Raw genomic sequence first — 23843 nt, forward strand, 5'->3', positions numbered from 1 at the left:
GCTTCTCAAATACAAATTCTCAAATACAAAAGTGTTTGCCTCTGTATTCTAGGAGCTTTTCTGGGTTATGTTTTCCCCAGGCTGATTTTGTCCACCTTACGAAACAAGATGCTCCTGCTTAATGTCACTTTAAAACTAATCTCCTCATTCCACAGAGTCCCTTCTTCTGATGTGCTTGCTAATTGCATGTCTTCCACGGCACTGTTTATCAGCACAAGAGTGATACAATTTATTGGAATGTCAGCTTTTTGTCTAATTATTTTGACCCTTCTGAACTCAGCTCATGGGAACTGTTAGGAACAGAGCAGCTTTAAACTGGAGAGGGGTGGAGGAGAGGAACCTACCATATGTTACACGTTATTGTTGTGCTGGCTTTTAAATAAGCAAAATGGACAGGGACCAACATCTGGAAATGGCAGGGCTGACGCTCTGAAGATTGAAGAATATTGCCATTAACTGAGTAGAGGCGCAAAGAATTTGCACAGTTTCAGTATCTAGAGATGAGAAGGCTTGGAAAAAGCATAATAATCTTTAGAGAAAGTTTTAAAGCTTTTTTTTCCTTTGTGTTTCAAAGACTTGGAGCATACATTTATTAAAATTTACATTGTAATTATAAATAAAATTAATATGAAAGAAATTGATCATTATATATTAATTGGGTGCAAATATTCATAATTAGTATCCTATGACTATCACTAAGTGTTGTAGTTTATGATTTATGACAAAATCATAAATTTTTATGATGACTATGATCATGATTTATCACTTATATCTTTTATGTACACTGAGAGCTTATGCACCAAAGACAAATTCCTTGTGAGTCCAATCATACTTGACCAATAAAGAATTGAATTCTGTTCTATTCTATTCTATTCTATTCTATTCTATTCTATTCTATTCTATTCTATTCTATTCTATTCCATTCCATTCCATTCCATTCCATTCCATTCCACTCCACTCCACTCCACTCCACTCTAGTCTATCATCTGAAGGGACAGAGAAGCTCAAGTTATTTCTGCATCACCTTAGGTTTTGAACAACACAGGATAAGACAACTTCCACATGTCATGCCAAGAAATAAATAATAGTTAACAAATGAAAAGAAACTTGATTTGTTAACTATTATTTTTTTCCTTAGCATGGCGTTTTAGCGTGAAAGCTGTTTATGGCTGAGCATGCTTTGTAATTGAGACAGTGTTTTGTTACATTATTCAATGTGGTGCTTACTTTCATTTTTGCCATTTAAACTGTTAAATAAAATGCTATTAATTGATCCCCAATAAGCAATTGGACACACATGCAAATGTTTCTAAATCTCTATATTTTGAGTAGAAGTGACTTGAAAATAATAAAGAGCAGTTGCAGAAAACAGAGCATCACCAAAGCAGGTTACCAAAATGTTTATAATTGCCAGATTTAATTCTTAACTGGTGGTGGGAACTTGTATTTACCTACATTTGAAGCTGGATTCTAATATACCCTTTTCTTGCATGTGCTATTGTATCATTATTTTATAAATCTCCTCCAGATGTCTGTACAGTACAGGCAAATAGCTGGCAAGCAAATCTCGTGAGCCAGTGAGCCAGGCAGCTTTATTGAGTCTTCTTGAACCAGTGATTTATAAATTTATTATTTTCTCTATTATTTTAAGATGGATTTGTTTGGTCAGTTTTTCCTCATGTGTGCTGAGTTTATTCACCACATGATTGATATCAGTTGCTTCAAGGTTTTCTCTGGAGGACAAAATGCATGGTGGACTTACTTAGGCTTGGAAAACATAAAATGGCTCAGACTCAAAGGACACCATGTGCATGGCTGAAACAAAACATAGATGCGAAGATTGAGAACTTTGTTTTCTCAAATGAGTTGAATGTAGACTGAAATAAGCAAAAGTTCATTTTGAATGGGTGCCTCAAGATTGCCCTTGTGGTTCAGGTTTTGCAGATTCTGGTACTGTTCCAAAACTAGTAGGTCAAAGTGGACAGAGGGAAAGTTAAATGCAACATTAAACTCTTTCAAAAGCGATGCAATTAGTTCTGTGTAGATGATCATGTGTTATGAACACATAAGCAGATCTGAGGCCTCTGGCATTTTCAAGTCCTGCCAAAAAGTATATAGTAGATAATCTTGGGGTAGTTTTGCACAACACATTCTAAGTCATTGAAAAGTGAATGCACACAATATTCTTTACTCCAGTTAGCTTTAACATTGGTTAATTATTTTGTGCCTTAGCATATTGTGAGAATGTAACCCATCTGGTTAGCTTATATCTCAGTATTTTACACAAAAGTGGTCAAATAGGGTTCAAGTTAAGTGTGAGACAATGTTTGTGTATTCAGATACAGCTCCTTTTAATACAGTGGCCCTCAATCTTTTGGGTGGTGGGGCCATTTCACAGAGGGGGGGTTCCCCACACATGTGAGGATGGGGTTCCACTCGGTTGTGCGGCCCAGTTCTTAATGGGCCATGGACTGGTGCCAGTCTGGGGACTGGGGGAACCCTGTTCTAATCTTGGCTCTTGACAAATATATCTTTTCTTTTATGTACACTGAGAGCATATGGACCAAGACAAATTCCTTGTGTGTCCAATCACACTTGGCTAATAAAGAATTGTATCTATCTATCTACCGTGTTTCTCATATAATAAGGCCGAGTCTTTTTTTTTTTTTGAGCCCCGAAAAAATGGCTAGGCCGTCTTTTCAAGGGTGACTTAATTCTCCCCCCCTTGCATCTTCGGGAGGGTGGGCGGCGACGGCTTGGATGTTGACCTCGGCGTTGGTGGGGCACTTCGTATCGGGGTCAACGCAGGCAGCACCATATTCGGGTGTGCAACAAAAGTACTTCCTAACGGCAACCCCCCCCCATTCCCCCCATTTCGCATGTTTTAATATAGGCCTTAATTTGGGGAGAGGGGCTTAATTTCATTTCATGCCTATAAAACATGCTGGGACTTCCTATTGGGGGAGGCCGTATTGTTGGAAAAACAGGGTATCTATCTATCTATCTATCTATCTATCTATCTATCTATCTATCTATCTATCTATCTATCTATCTATCCATCCATCCATCCATCCATCCATCCATCCATCCATCCATCTATCTATCTAATACACAGGTGCTACTTGTGGATAGGGCCTTGACCTGTGAACTTCTATCTTGAGTTCCCTCAAGTAATTTTGGATAGGGTCATTTGGTCAATCAAGGGCTGGAAAAAACACTAAATTCTTATGGCACTTTGGAGAAACCAATCCAATTGGACTAAGGATTGAAGCACTGAAGCCTTCTTTAATAACCATTCCTAAGTGCTGTTATGTATTCCTAGGTCCTGATAAAATACAATGTGTTTATTTTTTATTGAATTTATATGAGTGAATTTTATTGAATTTATATATCAGTGAATTTATCTCACTGATAAGGTGACTTTGGGCATTTGTTAAAAAAGAGATAGGCCACATTGAAATCCTAATATACCAGAGTTCACATTTTTCATAATAATTTGAAATGGTGTTGTGGAAGTTCAGTAGTAAAATAATCTCAATGGTTTATATGACAAAGAATGCTTAAATAAGACGGTAAATGTCATCTTAAGACTCTGTAACACATACACTTCTTCTGTTAACCCTCCAAAACTGACTGGCTTTCTTTCTTACACACACACACATACAAATCCACACCCATGTTGAATATGTTCAACTCCAACTGCCTAAAAAAATAGGTTCTATTTAGTTTTGAATTCGCTGATTTCTTTCTCTCTTTGTCTTTTATCTCATTGGAAGAAAACAGTAGTTTTTCTTTATGGTTCTTTATGTGAATTGGTTCCATTTACAGAAGTTAACTCCTTTATATGAAGTTGTTGCAAATAAAGTTGTTTTGTTTTTCATGCTTTCAGATTAATCTGCTCTGTTGGCAATTAGGTATATAAAGAATTCTTTTAGGGATAAGAAAACTTGAAAGCAGATGTGATATGACTGTTTTAATAAATGTGCAGCAGACAAGGAGACAAATTCCAGCTTCTTTATGTTTTGATCTGTGTGTGCATCTTTCCTCGTTCCTGTTTTTATATGAACAATTTTTGTCTCCTTTCCCTGAGTTGAGCAACAAATCATGGATGCTCTTCTTCACAGACTTGCCTGCGTTTGGTGTTCATATTTTCTTGATGCACGAGTCATTCATTCCATTATCTGCATTCATGAACACAGTTTATGATTTGTGTGACACTGGGAGCTCATCCAAAACTACCACCTGGATGCTGCTTTGTCTGTCATTTACTTCATCTTCTCCATTTTTTAAAAAAAAATTAAAAACATTATTAAAGTTTTTGAAAAGAAAGACCAACACTAGTACAAACTAAAGTAAGAAATAAATCAAAGAGAAAGCTGAAAATGCAAGAAAGAAAAATAGAAAAAAACAAAGTTACAAAAATTGCATCCAATGATCTTTACAGGAATTATAACTAGAAATATAAATTTACCTCTTTCTCTATAAAGTTATGACATGACTCTCTTCTTACTACAACACATCCCATCCAGTCATCAAAAACAAGGTGATGCTCTTTTTTTAAATTTAACACAAAAAATCCATAAAGAATTTCCAAGCAGCAATAAATGTAGATAATGTCTTTTCTCTGTTCAAAGAAATCAATTTAGCCATGTCAGCAAGTTCATTCCTTCCATCAATTGGTTGATGCATAAATTCCTTAAATTGGTACCACCTATTTTGATTTACTGATTGATTTAATTATTACATAAATCTGTAAATATATGTAGGATATTCTTATTTAAGAAAAAAAAAAGTACCTCTGCAGTTGTAGTATCATCAATAACGATAAAAGAATGAAAAAAGTTTATTTTAACTTAATGTATTTAAATGTATTGTCAGGACATTTTTCTAGATTGAGTGTTTTTCTACAAAAGTTATTGGTTTTTTTATAGCAATGCATATTATCCATGAAATTTGCATAGCTACAGCATATTTTCAAGTGAATTTGAATTTGTCTTTCCATACAAAAGCAAACTGTACTTGATACTTTCATTTATTATCATTATATCCCATATTATTTTCCATTTGATTAACTGAAACTAAAACTGAATTAAAAGAAGCCTTAGATTTCATTATTCTAGGGACTATTCAAATATATTTAATAATTTCCAGGCATTATTTTTTATATCCTTTAATATTTCTGGAAATTGAGATGTGATAGGCAGCATAATAGGCCAGAGAATGATATACATAACCCTTGCTTAAAATAACCTTAGCATTATTTTGGGTAAATACCATTGCTGGTCATTATGTGTTTTAAAAATAGTTACTTAAGTTACTTTTTATACTGAATCTTACTCTGCATCCTTTGTAAAAACCTTGTTGAGGTTCACTAAACAGGGATCTTTATTCCCAGCCTTGAAAGCTACCAGGCATTTATAGTTATCAGTTGCTAAGTGGTTATATTTTGATTTTGAATCACATCAGAAATAACTGGATTTTGAAAATTGAGAAGATGTTTTATTGTAACACCTGGGCTAATCAAAGGATCAATAGTTAAAATCAGTTGATTTCCAGTAGGTCCAAAGATTTGGAGAGACTGTCCATAAGTATTACTTAGTTACAATATTTGTTTGGCAACATGTACAATGATAAATTATTGTACTGCAGTGTTACCACCTATCATATAAGAGATATCTTTTATAAGATAGGCTCCTATATAATTGCTTGTGGAGGGATGAGCTATGAAATTGATATTTAACTAAGAGGGTATGCAAAAATTCTATGGAAAAAAACACACATGATTGGATCATTTAATGTTCTATCATCTCTGTGACTCTAGGCCCAGGTGATGACTGATTCCTTTAAATTCTCACTTAGAACCATGGATTTGGGTATGTGAATAAATATTAAGTATTAATATTTTTACTAATACTAAATATTAAATTTGTAGATATGATGCCTATCTACAGTTATGACTGTTATGCATGATTACATTTTTTCTTGCATCTTTGGCATAACCATTGCCTGACCCTAGATTGGTAGAAATAATTATAATGATGGCCATTTGGGTGCATTATACATCCTCTGATATATAATTCTTTCTAATTGTTTATGCCATTTTACAATATTTTTTTCCACCCATACATTTTTTTCTGTTCAGTAGATATAACTTTCAAAGATACTTTCCACTATTCTGGAGAACCACTTAAAAAACTATCATTTCTGTTCCTGCAATAAAATATTGAAAAAAAAACAACAACTGTTGAAAGAAGCAATTGATACAGAATTCATTTTACCTGAAATGTCTTATCCAGTTTTCTGGTAACCTGGACCCAGTATGATATTTCAGTCATTGTCTGGCTGAAGTTTTCTGGTTTCACACACTAAATAAGGTGGACCTGAACTTGGTAAGGACACTTTCAAGGAACACCTGAGCTGCACATTAGATTTGGAAGCTAAAAAAAAAAGTTTTGTAATACAGAGATGTGTTCATGAAATATTGAATTGAATACAGTATTGAATTAGAGTTGACCTTATTTTTTTTTATTTTACCAGATTGGGAAGTCAAAATAACATATCAGAAGCAGGAAATGACAAATTGTTTCTGTAATCTTCCCAAGAAAACTGCACGGATGAGATATCAAGGAATGGAGTTCAACTCAGCCTTCTCTTGTATTTGTGATTCAGCAATAATTTCAATCCAATTCAAATAAACGTTATACTCTAGTTAAGATGCATTTGGTTATAAGCTAAACTGAAATCTGAATTGCTCTTCAGCTAGGCCTTTTCAGACTTTGAAAGTGTATGCTTTATTTTTTAATCTTAGCTGCCTTTAAGGCGCCAAAGACAGTAATGAGGGATGGATGGAAAGATGCACACACAGAGACACACATATTTCTACACCACCCATCTTAGTCAAGTGACGTAAACACAGACACATACATATAATAATAAAATGTATAGGTGTTTTGCCATTAGAAAATAAAAGGAAGATTGAGAAAAAACATTTGCCTGACATATTATTATTATTAGAAAGATGGTTTTTTTTCCTAGAAAATTTAAATGCATTGTAATATGAAAATTTTGCTTAAATCTTGAGCAAAAATGCAACTTTTATTGTAGTTTAGCTGATAGATGGCTTTAAAAAGTGATTTTACTTAGAATTACTGTTGACTGTCTTTTGCTGTATGAAACCAATTTATGTGTTGCTAACCTCTTTATAAAAAAAATCTAAGTAATACCATTTTTGGTATGCATACATTATTTTTCATAAATGATATATTTATTTGACAGTATTTATAACCTGCACAGCCCACACAGATTCTCGGAATACAAGAAAAAAAAAATAGACAATAAAAATCATGAAAAGAAATCTATTCGTAGATGCCCTTCAGTTAGATCAAATAAAGATCAGGCATCCACTGTTTTGAAATGCCTATGGAATAGTATCTATCTGTATCTCCAGACGGAGAGTGTTCTGCAAAATGAGAACCTCAATTGAACAGGCCAGAGCTTCAGAACAGTGGTGGGATTCAATTTTTTTTTTTACTACCGGTTCTGTGGCTTGGTAAGCGTGGCAGGGGAAGGATACTGTAAAATCTCCAGTCAGAGGTGTTATTCGCCGGTTCTCTGAACTACTCAAAATTTCCGCTACCACTTTTGCCCTCCCAGAGGCTCAAGGGACCCCGGGGAAGGTGAAAAACTGCCCTCCTGGAGGTTCCAATAGGCCACGCCCACCATGGCCATGGTCACCCAGCAACCGGGCAGCGAACCAGTGGCTGGGATTTTTGAATCCCACCCCTGTATTAGAATTTTAAAATTTACTGCTTTGAAATGTTGAACATTTATCAGGCATAGCTCTGTACAATATTGGTTTTATTTGTTTTAGTTCTATTTGTATCCCATAGGATGTATTTAATGCATGTATAGTATCTTTCAATCTCTTAGAGTCTCCTTAACAAACTTTTATAAGTGTGCTTGAGGTGAATAGGGAATATCATTGATTTTGAGTGACTAACTGATCAGATAAAAGACTGCCTGTATTTGTGAGGGTCTTTGCAATGATTGATGGGTTATGATAACAAGCCGACATACTCTTGAAGTTGCTGTGAGAAAGTGCCATATATATTTTTATTAAATATATGTACATGATAGAAATATGTGTTTCCACACCAACCCCGAGAATTAATCTTTTAGCAAGTCAAAATATAAATATTAAATATAAAAACAAAGCCCAACATGATTGATCTCTTAATTTAAAGCAAGGTCTTGTCTGAGCAAAACAAGGGAACCTAAATAGACTCATTTTGTTCTTTGTATTCATAAAAGTGGGGAATTATGGATGGAATGTGTGTAGTGCATGTTAAATGATTAGTTTTTTTCTGGTCATTGGATAAATAGGTTGTGTGAATTTGACTTTATCATAAAGAAATACGTGTTGCATTCTATGTTAGAAAGAGATTGGGCGCTTTCAAGTGTAAATATAGAAAAGTCCAAGTCCATTCTACAACCCTAAAATATTTAGTTCTGAAATGCGTGTCTTCTATCTGCTCCCAAAATTATAATATTTTTCTTCATTTTGCAATATTGAACATTTCAATCCAGTTCTTGCTTCAGTGTTGGATGAATGCCTACTGGTCTGGGGACCAATGTGTTTTCTCTGAAGTAGATTTTTGTGCCCAAGCCCCCTTTTTGAATCAAACTGTTACTATTGCCAATGTATTTGTGACCTCTAACTTCTTGGTTATGACTTGGCTAAAGCTTAATGCACATTTTGTATCTTAAGACTAGTATGTTGGGTCTCATTTCTTCCCGCCCTTGCCTAATTTATCTTACAGATAATACTGTAGTTTATATTTCTCACCTGAATAGTTCTGAGTACAGCTAGTAGACCATATAGACTTGAGACCCAAAAGTGCTTTTTCAAGAGGCAACTGGACTTTCTGGTTTTTCTTTGAAGACATTTTGCTTCTCATTTGGGACAACCATGACCTGGATGACTGAGAATCTCCATAGACACATAGAATTGAGATAACTAGAAAACACTAGAAAACTATCTGGGTATCCATGATATTGCCTGCAGTAGCACTTGACTTAGGGAAGATATTATTTTAAATCTAACCTGCAAATTCAGAGTGGGGCTTTGTTAGGTAGTTTTTCTCTGTTAGTTTTCATGGGAAGTATTTGTTCCTTGTCAGTTTGTAGAGAGAAGGATTGGGTTGCAAATTTATATTTCCAATGTTTACATGGAAATTTATATTCCCAAGTTTGCATAGAAATCTCTTGATGTTATAGCAGAGGTGAGGAAGTATGGATGATGTATGATTTGTGGACTTCAACTCCCAGAATTCCCAAGCCAGCAGGAAGCAGTAAATTGAGTTGATTCTTTATGTATTTATATGTAGTTTAAATCTAGTTTAAAGCGCTTATATCCAATATATGCATGTTATTGGCATAATGTGTAAAAGTGCATTTTAGTCATTAACCACTTAAAGATTAAATATAGTTCATAGAACTTTAGAATACTCCTTAATGGAAAAATTAATTTAAAGAATAAATGGGTAGTAAACATGGTGGCCATTGCAGAAAAGTACAGGTGCTTTTTCTGTTTGATAAATCATACTATTTATGTATTTGTGTGTGTGTGTGTGTGTTTGTTTGTTTGTTTGTTTGTTTGTTTATTTGTTTAAAATCAGCTTGTAGTCCTCCTCAGTCCAGAGAAGCAACTCTCGAAAGTCGTATTTCATAAATATGGAATTATGCCACTAATACAATTTCTGTGCATTGCTGTGGTTATATATGGTAACAAGGCATAATATCGATCAGCTGCTATAGGGCACTGATTAATTAGTAGTACCAGCTATTCAATCTGGAAGCAAACGTTTGTATTTTTGAAGATTTTGATTAAAGTTTAAAAAGAGAGAGAGAAAAAAAACAATCACATTATCCATTGTAAATTTTATCTCTTTTAGGAAGCCCGCAGAGGAAAATTCTCCATGAATGTACGTCACAATGATGATGACCGACCAAATTCCACTGGAGTTGCCATCATTGCTGAATGGGGAAGTAGCCATGATGCCTCACTTAGTCAATGGAGATGGAACACAGCAAGTCAGTATATTCTGAAAGTGGTGGCTTGGAATGTATATTTCTGCTATTTATGACTTGTGCCATGATGGTTTATGTGTTTACTTAGCATTAAGGTACATGGAATGATAGGAATAATAATAATATTTAAACTAACCCTTACCCTAACCCTAATACAGCACTCTCTGGGCTATTTACAGTATAAGCATTATTTTCATATTGCCCCCAACAATTTGGGTCCTCATTTTACTGACTTCAGAAGGATGGAAGGTCAACCTTGAGCCTTGTCAGGATCGAACTCCAGACTGTGGGCAGAGTTTGTCTGCAATACTGCACTTTAACCAATGTGCTACCAAGGCTTAAAATGGAATAAATTCTTGAGGAAGAAGTGAGAGCGAACTTTAGTGTTATTCTTTATGCTTTCATTAATTTATTTTGTTCCGTGATAAGGCTCAAGATTATGTAATGCAAGATCCCCCAGAAATTCTCACAGACAAGAACTAATCTGGCCAAAAGGGTCATTTTGGAATTAAAACTCTACCCCTTTTATATATGTGGCAAAGGGGTGAGGCTTTGATCTCAATACCACAACTGCCATCTTGCCCATTTTGGTCCCCATTCTTGAAGACATTGCTGACTCTTGTTCAGTTCCACCATTTATCTAATGGATTCATCATGTTGAGTTTCCTCAAGAGTCTAAATGGCCAACTTGTTTAGGGAGATATAAACTTTGCAGGACAAAATGAATTAATAAACCTGGATGAAGCATGGGTGTGTCTAGAATTAAAGCAATCTTTTTTAGAACATCTGTATCACATTTTCTCTCAAACAACAAGCAGTTTTCTAGTTAGACAATGGCAGATGGTCATTCCCCATTACACAGAGAAGATCAAAGAAGACATATTCAATGAGTCAAGTTTCAAATCCCTGATCAGAATATTGGTTGTATTGCATAATCATCAACTAATGCAGGAAGTGTTGAGGGATTTGATATAATCATGGCATGAATAAAATTCAAACTGTTCCATTTAAAGATAACAAATTATTCAGGTTTTTTTTTTTACTGTAATAATATTTGAGATATTATGACTTGGACTGTTTACCTTCCTTCCTTCTTTCCTCCCCCCTTGCTTCCTTCCTTCCTGCCTCCCTAATCATTTCCTGCTTTCCTTGTAATTACCCAATTTCTTATAAAAAGTATCAATGAACCTTTATTTTGTAAATTGAAAAACTAAGTAATCAAAACAATACAAGTGGCAGCAGCTTTTTTATTGATGTGCAATGTGAATCTGCACGTGAAGATCTGTTCTGTACTGAGTTATGCCTGCATATGAAAAATAGAATGGAAAGAGAAGGTCAGCTTCCCTATTTTTATATTTGCTTTTTTTGTTTTGGGAAACTTTCTGAGTTTGGAGAAAGTATTCATTGAGTGCAACTGTAATCTATAAGTTTTGATGGTGTGGAGAGAGGATTATGGCAGGAATTGTATACCCCTTATCTACAAAGTTTTAGAACCAGATAATTCATACCTGCTCAAGGTATTCTTAGTGAAATTCCCAGGTAGACTCTAGAATCTCTTCAATTAAAGTTTGGCTGGAAAGAATGCAAGAATGGTCCTTTAATTTTCCTTGTTTGCCACAGCATCTTTTAGTTTTCAAGAAAGTGTTTCATCTTAAAGGCTAATTACAACTTTCACAACAATGTATTATCTTTGGAGATGAAGCAGGAAGACAGAGAAGAAGGGGGAAATACCAATTTTAATTCACCATTTTGGAAAATTAACGTGAGTCTCAAAGTATTTCCAAGATTGAAAAAAAAAGTGGGGGGGAGTTTGGGAAATAAAACTTATGAGCAAAGATTACTTACCACCAAGACATTCTCAGTCACTGTGTATAAACAAAAAGCAAGCAGAATCCAGCCCAGCGTTATTTGTCCCAGATGGAGTTCTAAAGTTGGCTGTATCTCCAGTGCTGATGTCATGGTGCACTAACAAAATTCTGAGGAAGAGGCGTATATAGCAACCATTTTATTCCTGTGTGATTGGTGTGGGAGGAAAGGGCTGAGGGGGTGTAGGCTGGAAAATGTGTTTCATGTTGTTTTTTTCCCCTCTCTTTTTTCTTGTGGAGAATCATCATCACGAATATGGGTCTTGATGCCAGGGAGAAACTACAGTGAAGAGAGTGGGATATCTTGGTGTTTTGTTTTTTTGTTTACAAATTTGTTTTGCTTTCTTCTATGTCCTGCATAGCAAGATGCAGCTAAGAGATTCCTAATAGCATTAATAGTTGAGAGACAAGTAAGCTGCTAATCATATTTTACAAAATATCTGTAAAACAAGATGCATCAATTCCTAGTACACAACATGTCTTTGTAGCTATTTCTTCTTCTTTTCAGTACAGCAAGAGGATGGCATGATTTTCAGCCTATGATTCGGACCCAGTAGGCCTCAAATAGAACATTATTCAGTTTTCAAGCTTAACAACTTCTGAGAAAGTATGCTGAAAATCCCAGCCATATAATATCTTTATTGTAGGGCCCTGAAGTTAATGGCATGAACTGGAGTGTTGGGGGAGAGAGGGAGAAAATATCATGAACCACATTTAAGTATGCACATCAGGCATTTGGGGGCAACTACCAGAGCCTGATTGGCTTGACACTGTCTATTGCTGTTGCTTACTTTAATGCAATTTTTGTTTCTAGACAAACAGCTGGGCTTAGATGTAATGTTCATTTTTAATAGAGTCACTTTGGATAGTGATTAATGAATAAATTTAACAGCGAAATTGCTGTATATTTAGGCAGTGGGGGGGGGGCTTAACATGATGCCCATTAGTGCCAAGATGCTATGTATTACTTTTTAAACTCTCATTGGCCCCTTAACCTTTCTGTCTTTTAAAAAAGCATAAAACACACAGATACAGAAGAACACACACAACTTTGAAGTAAGCAACTAAGCTGGAAGAAGAAACAGTGTGGGCCAAAGTGTCTTTTTCAGAATTATATTTATTTCATTCTAAATGTCGATGAAAGACCTATGTATATGGAAGACCTCTGTGAATATGCCTTAAGTGACATGGTTCTTAATCCCCATTAAATAAATAAATAAAATACATTAATTAGTCTCCAAACTCTTCTTAAATAAAATACATTAATTGGTCTCCAAACTCTTCACCATAAGAATGGACAGGAACAAGGGACAGAAGTATGGACTCATCTTTTAGTAGGAATAATTTCCTAAAGCTCTGTTTCCTTGTATATAATTTCACCCAGATGTAGCCCCAATTTCTGCACCTGCTTAATTAGTTGGTCCTCATCCATTTTGTAGCACCTCCACATGTTTGTTCAGGGGTTCTACCCGCCCAAGAAACAAGAAAGAAAAAATATATAGCTATATGTCACTTGTATACTTCTTAGTTGAGATCTCTAGAGTAACTTTAATTCCAACAAACTCCATAGCTGACCATAGCTGCTGATGTATTTGAAGACCACTTGACTTCATATCCAACTTGATTTTTTTAAAAAAATATATTAAAAATTAACAAGAAAGCTGCAAAGCAAAATATAAACTTCAAATGTGGGTACTTATTTTCAAAATGCTTCATAAGCTCTCGGAGAGTCTGTTTGAAAAGCTAGTAACCAACTCAGAGTGCTAATGACCAGATGACTGGTTATTCTGTAATCAAGAATAGCGTGGTGGGTCTCTTATGAAGACTCTTGTATTGTAGTTGTGTTTTATCCTTTCCTTTGAGGAAAGTGGCAGGAAAAAAATCCATAATCAGGATTGTGGGTTGCCTGATTATACTGTTGGAGCAAATTATGTTCTTAGCTTCATATTTCTGCTTTAAAATGATGACGTTAGCTTTTGAGGACAGTGGTGTTTTCCAGCAGACTGGCAGAATTTGCACAATTTGAATTTTTAAAAAGTTCCTGCGAAGGAAATCTAAAGATAGAAATTATCTGTATATTCCCCTCTGTTAAAGAGAGAGGTCTTAGTGGAAACAACCCAAAAGTGGGAACAGGCAAACAGAAATCTGCACAAAAATAGTTCCCTCCTCTTAAAAGCATCAAGGCTTATAAAGGACCATTAATCTTGAAGACACAATTTGTATTCAGTTTGGGGGTGGTATGACTTCCACAGATCCATTAATTATTAGGGGTTTGTTTTTACTCATGAGTAAACAGCTTATTACTTGCTAAGGCTAGGTCAAAATAAGACTTCCCTGATAAATATTGATTTGGAAACTACGGTAGTTAGAACCTGTGACAGTCTGAGGGTGGATATCACAGTTTTGTTTATTTGACAACACCATCCGAAACAGCATTAAAGGTAAAACTAGATTCTAACTCACTCAATTTTTATATTGTTCCTGACTTGGATCAGTTCCTTAGCTAGGATTGTGTGTGCACAGTTTTTGACCGCAATCTTATTAATTTTTATTTATTTATTTATTTTATTTATTTGATTTGCCAATTGTTTACAAGATAATAAGTATAAGTGTATACATAGTTGTGAATACATGAAATGGGTACATATAAGAAAAATAAAAGAAGAATAAGAGAAACAATAGGACAGGGACGGTAGGCACGTTGGTGCGCTTATGCACGCCCCCTACAGACCTCTTAGGAAAGGGGTGAGGTCAATAGTAGACAGTCTAAGGTTAAAGTTTTTGGGGTTTGGGGAAGAAACTACAGAGTCGGGTAGAGTATTCCAGACATTGACCACTCTATTGCTGAAGTCATATTTCCTGCAATCAAGTTTGGTGCGGTTAACATTGAGTTTGTATCTATTGTGTGCTCTTGTGTTGTTATGGTTGAAGCTGAAGTATTCATTGACAGGTAGGACATCACAATTTTGATTCCTTCTTCCCTACCGGCATGTTGTTGATACAGAATCACAGGGTTGAAAGGAAGCTTGTATATCTTCTAGTTTAATGCTGGAATCTCCATTCCATTCTGGACAACTGGCTGTTCAGTCTTTTCTTGAAAACCAACAATGTGATGGGGCATCCATGTCTTCAAGAGGCATTGCGTAGTAAGCTCTCACAGTCAGGAAATTCCTCCTTAGAGCAGGTTTGGAACTCTTACTATAATGCTTCCACTCACTGATTGTTATTGTCGTACCACCAGGTGCTAAGAAGAATAAATCTAGTCCTCTTCCTTGTGATACCCCTTGGTAGATCAGAAGACTAGGCTATGATGATTCCTCTTAGTTTTCGGCTCTATGTTTTCTTTGTATCTGGTAAATCATTCTCTATGGAGAGAGAAGGCTTGAAGGAATGATTATGAAGTGTGTTCAGGTTCAGAAACAATAACTTTATTATTATGTTTGGCTGCACAGTCAGTCAGGTATTTAAACTGGATTTGGCATTTTTGCCTACCTGTCCCAAGGACCTGGTAAAGGCAGAAAGACATTGTAGGATGTAAATTGTTCCAAATAAAGCTGATTTCTGCAATTGACTCATGATAATTGGTCAATGCTGTTGGTCAAGTGCTGCTATGGATGGTTCAGATTACATCCAAGACATTTATTGTTGTCTTTTGCCAAAGTCATTCTATCGCTATTTGCAGATTTTTATATTTTGTGGTTATTATTACCAAAAGTGTATGAACAGTAAGCCATGATTCTTCAGCATATTAGCAATAGCACTTAAACTTGTATACCGCTTCATAGTGCTTTATGGCTCTCTCTTAAGTGGTTTACAGAGTTAGCATATTTCCCCCAACAATCTGGGTCCTCACTTTACTGACTTCAGAAAGAAGGAAGGATGAGTCAACCTTCTCCCACAAGGATCGAACTCTTGGCAGTCGGCAGAATTAGCTTGCAATACTGCATTTTAACCACTGCACCACCAGGGCTGTTTTGTACAAATTTAGTCAATATTTCTTTCATTTGACATCAAGATTGAAGCATTGTTTTCCATTCAGGTTTCCCAAGAGTATGACTCCCAAAATTCGTAGCCAACATATTCAACAGGATGGCAGTTCTAGACAATACAATTCCAATACAGCTAGGAGACATAACATGTTTATGAGCTTGTATAAAAATGCATCCATGAATAGATTTCAGTATCATAGAATAGTAAGAGAGAGGTATTTACCAGTATCCTTTATATATCACTGTGAAAAAAATAAACTACTTTTTTTTAATGGAACCTGGCCCTCTCTGCAACACTTTGGAAAGATGGTAATTTTTTTTGCATTTTTTCTCAGAGGAAATTGAGCATTAAGATGCTGAACCGAGTGTCTTGAGGTGACTCTAGATTATTGTCTGGTTGCTATAGTAACGCAGCAGGCCTGAATCATGGAAGAGGTAAACACATTGAAAAGGCAAAAAATCTTTCTTTTCCATCACTGGTGCCAGGAGTAACTAACCTCTTCCAGGAGGCACTTTTAATCTCGGGCAAAGTGCATTTCCTATATAAGTAAGTTAGTAGTAGGCCAAAGTTTCAAGATCATATGGTACCACTGAGACGGATGTGAGCTTTGGTATGGCTTACATATTTTCAATATGTATTGAACAACCAAATATTGATTAAATAAAGTCTATGGAGAGAAAAGAAACCCAAGGAAAAAATGATCCATACGAGACGAATTCAATCCTTAAACTTCTTATTCAATTGAAAACACAGAGAAACATATTGCTCTATTTTTCCTCATTTTTAGAACACTAAAATACTAAAACGTTTCAAGAAAATTTGATAGGAAACACGTATCCTGATTTTTTTTTTCCTGAACACTGGAAGCATAATACAGCTCATCTTGAAGGAATGAACCCTTAGTGGAATTGGTAGATGGAAGATGTCCTTGTGCCAAAAGGGTGGTGGCAGCATGGAGTCAATTCTGATTTCTCGAAAGCAGACTTCAGCGCTTCATTTCTGAAAGTGCTCCAGTTTGAATGCTATCAAAATGCCACGTAACTTAAAGAACATGTGCCTTTAAAGAGCAAAACTCAGTCTGATCTTCTCGGTTCCATCACTGTGTTTTGATGTGCCGTGCCTTTATTTAAAGGAAACAGTGGTCCTTGTGAATAATTCATAGGCCTTTCCAGGCTGCGAGACAGATGTCTCTTAACTGCTGTTTGAACCAAGATTGCAGATAGATAGATTGCCTTTTTATCAGGGTATTTTTCTCTTTCCTGGAATTCAAATCCTGATCGCTTTGCTGTCCTTGCGCCTTATAATGAGTAACTTGTGAAATCCTTGTTGCAGATCCACACTAGCATTTTCTCTTCCTAAAACTTATAATTTAGCCATAATAGTAAGCTATAGCAGAATTATAGTCATTTCAAAGCCAATATAATGTCTTCACATTTTTCTTTTAACTTACTAAACTTTTTGTTTCTAGCCTTGAAAGGGGTTCATTGCTTTGATAATTTGGAAAGGTCACTGGATTTAAAGACAGTACAAACCTCTACTAGAACAGCTTACATATCCTAAACATGTCTCAAGATTTTTAAAGAGAAGGAAGTGAGGAGCAATAAATTATCCATTTAGTTCAGTCAACCAAGAATGTAGGCGATGTACAGTAAAAAACACACACCCCACATTATCAGCAATGTTGTGATGATGATAATGTATGTTGGAGGAGATTGCAGTGATCTATATATTAAAATTGAGAGCCTTAAATTGAGTGACCAAATTCATAATTGCTCAGGAGTCTGAGTGCATATTAAAACATATCCTCAAAGCAGTAGAGTGGTTAAGGAATTGAAGGAATTCCCATAGAGTTGACTTCATTTCCAATTCCATTCTGACATCTTGAAATAAACTAAAAGATGCTTTTCAGGCATTTGAACTGGGATGAAGCATTGAAGAGTTGATGCAGATGTTCCTGCAGCTGGTTCTTGCCAACTTATTTATTAGGAACTGAAGCATGGTGCTGGACATGCAATATGTTAAGTCCCCAGACTGTTCCACCTAAATATTACCTGCCAGCAATCATCCCTTATGTTTCATGAATTACCTTTGCTTTTCCTCTAACTTTTCATTATATATCTTATTGTCAAAATCCATTGTACTTTACTTCCCAACAAGAAAAGAAGGCGAGTTCTTTTCCTGAAGTTATTGTCTAAAATTGGACACAAGGGAGGTAGGAATAAGGCTAATCTTTATTTTAGCCGTATATTTCTAGCTGCGTTGGTTTGGGAACTAACAACATATGTGGAAGGGATGCACTTAGGCCTTTTTAAATTAGAAGAAAGGAGGCAAGCAGGAGTATGGGGGTTTCTAACATTAATCGCATTGTGAGAAAATAAATTCCACCAAGCTAGGATCTGGATAATCATACAAAAATTGGCACGATGACAGATCCAGGATAGACAAAGAGAATTCCTTTTCCATGCAAGGCATACTTCAGCGATCACAAGATGCAATAATGGCTGAAAGGAGGCATAAGATAAACCCATGGAAGGTAAAATGATCTGTAGCTGCTACCTAGCTCCAAAATCAAAGGTAGCGTGTTTATGAATACCAATTTGTGCAATTTAAATCCTTCATGTTAAAGGATTTTAAATGACAGAGCTTGTTGTAAAGAGCTAGGCAGCTTCAAAATGTTGCCATCCATCACAGATGTCATTGCAGTCATTATTAGTAGATGTCACTTGGTCAGGTTTTTTTCAACCTCTATTTGTCTCAACCAATAAAGACCAGAGGTTATTTGTATATGGCTATCAAGGCTAGGAGTATCCAGAAGAAGATGAATATGGTTGTATCCTGCATGATGGATGACCAAAATAATGATATTGAGAACTTGGAAAACTGATATTGTTCCAGATGTTGAGAAATGGCTTTTGGAAATGTTTAACTCATCTGTCTGGAAAAAGGCAATATTTTCTACTAATCAATGGGTGAAACAACATATTGTACTGAGATGTTATATTATTTTGTGATAATGTTCTTACTGTTCCATAGTACTCTATGGTATAATAAGTGATTATTGATGAATTTAATACAAATGATGGAATTTTTTCTCTTTTCTTAGCCTGTTATTTATCTTTCATTTTTTTGTATTTTATTTGTAATTTAAGGAGTGTTCTGCTTATATTTTAGTGTATTTTATCTATATTTTGCATTGTTTCTGAACTAAAATAAAAAAAATAAAAAAATGAATTGATTCGTTTATAGTATCTGTATGCTACCCATTAGAATTTGTTGTTCAGTTGGTAAGTTGTGTTTGCTTCTTCGTGACCCCATGGACCACTACATGCTTGTCCTCCTTCCTTGTCCTCCTCTGTCTCCCAGAGTCTGTCCAAATTCATGTTCATCACATCGATAACACCAACTAACTATCTCATCCTCTGCCTTTTCCTTCTCCCTTTGCCTTCAATCTTTCCCAACATCAGCCTCTTTTCCAATTAGTTCTCTTTTCTCATTAGGTGGCCAAAGTATTTATGCTTCATCCCTTAGAATGCCCCATGATAATAAATGGTATTAGCTTAAAACTCATTTCAAAATGCTTATTTGTGTGTAGTTTGGCTCTACTATGATCCAATCGCACTGGTTGAAGCAATGTGAATCTCAAGATGGTTTTTACTTTCCTATGTGTATTATAGTTAGAGAGTTGTATTAAAAAAATCCAGATTGAAATTCCTACATTTTTTGAAGTTTGGGCCAGTCATGACCTTTGTAAGAATTAAATAGTGGAGAAATGAACAATTTAGCCCTCCTTCTAGGCTTCTTGGATGAGAGGGACAATGGGCAGTTCCAAATCATTTTCTACTCCATTATTCTCCTCTTAAACAAGACAATCCCAACCATTAAATATTCTTCATAGGAGAGAAAGCTCATCAATCTTTTCTCTTACTCTTCATCTTGCTGTTATAATAACAGAACAGAATAACAGAGTTGGAAGGGACCTTGGAGCCAGGGGTAAGATTCAAATTTTTTAACAACCGGTTCTGTGGGCATGGCTTAGTTGGTGGGCGTGGCTTGGTGGTCATGTGACTGGGTGGGCATGGCTTGGTGGTCATGTTACTGGCTGTGTGTGGCCAACTCAACATCATTCTCATCGAGGCACGCACCTCCTTGCCTGGCCACTCATGACTGTGGGGATGCTGCAACAGTCATAAGTGTGAAAAATGGTCATAAGTCACTTTTTTCAGTGCCATTGTAACTTTGAATTGTCACTCCACACAAGCAAAGTACCAGCAAAGGAGGGGAAAAAACCCCAGAGAATTCCTGAGACAAGAAGTCTAGTCCTGCCAAGAATGTAATAAGGGTTAATGCAGAGGCAGTTTCTGTAAGCAACACCAGAATGTTTCCATCCTGCCTTCCTTACAGGATTAGGCCAGTAATTTCTTCTAACAACCGAACTGCTTAGAATGTTAACAACTGGTTCTAGTGAATAGGTGCAAACTGGTAGAATCCCACCCCTGCCTTGGAGGTCTTCCAACCCACTGTTCAGGCAGAAAACTATATACCATTTCGGAAAAATGATGATCCAATCTATTCTTAAAAACTTCCAGTTTTGAAGGACCCACAACTTCTGGAGGGAAGTCATTCCACTGATTAATTCCACTGATTAATTGTTCTCACTTGTCAGGAAATCTCTCCTTATTTCTTGGTTGGTTCTCTCCTTGAATAGTTTCCATCCATTGCTTCTTGCCCTGCCCTCAGATGCTTTGGGGAATAGCTTGACCCCCTCTTCTCTGTGGCAGCCCCTCAGATACTGAAACACTGCTATCATGTCACCCCTAATCCGACTTTTCATTAAACTAGACATACCCAATTCCAGCAACTGTTCTTTATATGTTTTAGCCTCCATTCCCCTAATGAGCACCCCAGATGTGGATAAACTGTGGAATGATATAATGGTGTTTACCCTTGTCCTCTTTTTAATGCTTTTCCTAAATAATTCATAATGTTTTGTCTTTTCCCTGGCATGGTGTACTTTTTTCAGTCTCCTTCCTCTTTTCATTCTAATAAGTTGATAGCATACAAAGACCATTTCAGTTGGAATGCACCCCTGTGAGGATGATTAATCTATTCTGCGGGCTGATAAGATTGCTGCTCTGTTTCATTCTGCAGTAAGTCCCAGTATGTTCAGTGAATCTTGTCTCTCTATAATGGTTTGTAGGAACGTGACTTTGAAGAGGGAAATATGCAGTTTCTACTTTTAAGTCAGCTCATCTGGAATAAATTTTGTTTATTTATTTGAAACATTTGTGTGTCTTCACAAATCGATCATTGGAGTTCGGTTGGTGCATAAGCAAATAGAATTACTTAGGCAACTGAACACTATGATATACCATGAAACAATGACATTGACAATAAAATGAAGAGGAACTAAAAGTAAACAGGCTAAAATATTTTATAAATTAAAAGGGACAAAGAAGTAGCAGTCTTATAGTCTAATTCAGGGATGCCAAACTCAAGGCCCGCGGCCCAGATGTGGCCCATGGGTTGCTTAGATCTGGCCCATGGTGTCACCCTGGAAACAGTGAAGGACTGGCTCATGGTGCTTCTGCCAGTGAAACCGGAGCTCGGGAGGGCTGCATGCAGCTGAAAACGGAGCTTGGGAGCCCATTTTTGCTGGCAGAGTATTCAGGCCACTGCAGGCACCCCCAATACGAGTGATGTCAAGCTGGCCACACCCACCCTGGCCACACCCACCCCAGCCCCTGAGGTCAAACATAATCCTGATATGGCCCTCAATTAAACTGAGTTTGACCCTCCTGGTCTAATTCTGTAATAAACCTGATGAAGTGGCCAGAATCCAAGAGCATCATCTTGATTTGGTTTCAGAAATTATTTTGTGAAATGGTGACAGTTGTGTATAGCTGGATCAGCATTTTTTTGTGGTTGATGATGATGATTATTTAATCAGCACCATTTTCTTGGCTGGGATTGTTTACATTTTTATTTGTTTTTGGTTCATGAGCAATTTGGGCTTGGCAGATCATAGCAGGTTTTGTATTTTGACTTATTAAAATATATTCTGCTTTAAAATGATATTCTTCAGTGAGTTTGCCCTTTGAACCTCTTTTATATAGCTAGACCTTTGTAGACGTCAAATGAAAATTTGGGCTCCTTTTAAAGAATATGTTGGCTTTTCTATTGTAGGTTTAAATATAACTTAATTCAAAGAATTGCAAGTTGTGTAATCATATTTTGGAATTCCATTTACCTAGATTATTTTTTCCCAAAAACCTTTTTTTTTTTTTTTTTGCAGTACTGTGAACTGTGCAGATAAACTGAAATATTTTGAAGTTTTTGATGTTGGTCTCTTTCTCTTTTTTTCTGGGGCAGGTCATTTTTGTTCAAGTTAATCCAGGTGAAACTTTTACCATAAGGGGTGACGATGGAACTCTTCAGTGCATTCAAGGTAAGGAAGATTTTGTAGGACAAAATTTTTGTTTCATGCTTTATTTTCTTGAATGTTCATCTGTGATATTGATAATGAATTCCTGTTGACATTGACTCCTTAATTTAAAGAAGGTTCAGAAAGCTCAAATATACAAAATGTTAAAGGTTTTCCACCTTGCAAAGTACTGAAAAACCATCTGGATAATCTGCAGCTTATATAAGTATGGATTTTTTGAGCCTTACCTTTTCCTTTTGAACCCAGTAGCTTAAATCATTTTCCAACATCTATTTAACAAATTATGATATCTAAGGCAAAGGAAGACATCCAGAAAGATGATCTTTAGTGATACGGATTTTTACTATAACACAAGTTCACTTTTTTAAAATAGAAATCAGATTTTTACAGGCAGAGGCAAGAAAGAAATCAGTTGGCATAGCCTAATTCTGATTTTGAAACATCATGCAGGTGGTTAACTTTTGAATTTGGAACTTTTTTTTTACTTTCTCTTAGTTTTGTCTCTATCACCTTGAATACTGCCCTTGTTTAAACAGAACAAGTAGCTCATAGATGGGCCTGACTCTGTCTACATTTTGTTGTTTCAGAAACCCTTTGAACTCTTTGATCCTCTATCACAAGGGTCTTCAAATTTGGCAAGTTTAAGATTTGTGGACTTCAACTCCCAGAATTCCTGAGCTAATTTGACTGGAGGAGGAATTCTGGGAGTTGAAGTCCACAAGTCTTAAAGCTGTCAAGCTTGAAGACCCCTACTCTATCAGATTGTGGTAGTGATACAGAGGTCACAAGGGGTAGGGGGTGGATCATTGTTTTTTAAGAAAGAACAATCTGAACAAAGCTGGGGTTATATTGACTTAAAATAAGGGGTTATATTGAGTTAAAATAAGTACAATGCTTCACACATATTAATACATTTTGGAAGATTAACCCAAAGCATAGCATGGAGATTTTCCATTTAAGCATGGCATCCTATAATGAAGCATTTTGATTTAGGCTTAGTACAGCCTGTAACCCAAACATTGTGGTTTGCAGTCCATTGTTTACAGCCAGGGTACAAAAAGTTTGGTCCCAGCTGATATAGCAACATTTTCAGATCTCTTCCATTTGGGGATTTGGAGGACTTAAAGAATAATAACATCATCTGCTTAAGTAGCCAATTAAGTCATGAATCCCCCCATACTTTACTTTTTATGTATGTGTCTCCATCATCATCCTTGAGGTTTTTGTTCCTATTTTTGCTGTTAATTAAAAAACAATAAATTGTAAATCCCTCTATAAAATATTAGGCTGGTCTTCCTTCCTTCCTTCCTTCCTTCCTTCCTTCCTTCCTTCCTTCCTTCCTTCCTTCCTTCCTTCCTTCCTTCCTTCCTTCCTTCCTTCCTTCCTTCCTTCCTCCCTCCCTCCCTCCCTCCCTCCCTCCCTTCCTTCCTTCTCATTTGATATCAATTTGTTATTGA

The 23843-nt window shown here is 36.1% G+C and overlaps 1 protein-coding gene across 1 annotated transcript in view; it reads left to right on the forward strand.

Annotated features, from left to right (window-relative positions):
• The window catches only part of FNDC3B (fibronectin type III domain containing 3B), a 322478-nt gene that overhangs the window by 83084 nt on the left and 215551 nt on the right, over positions 1–23843 (forward strand). The window contains exons 2-3 of the mRNA XM_087965339.1: positions 9954–10092; positions 22314–22389. Coding sequence (XP_087821465.1) covers positions 9982–10092; positions 22314–22389 — 187 coding nt within the window. The 5' untranslated portion in view covers positions 9954–9981. The remainder of the gene's footprint in view (positions 1–9953; positions 10093–22313; positions 22390–23843) is intronic.

Source organism: Notechis scutatus, chromosome 4 (assembly GCF_049901735.1).
Source record: "Notechis scutatus isolate UNSWTSFEM ecotype Mainland chromosome 4, rNotScu1.2, whole genome shotgun sequence".
Taxonomy (NCBI): Eukaryota; Metazoa; Chordata; class Lepidosauria; order Squamata; family Elapidae; genus Notechis; species Notechis scutatus.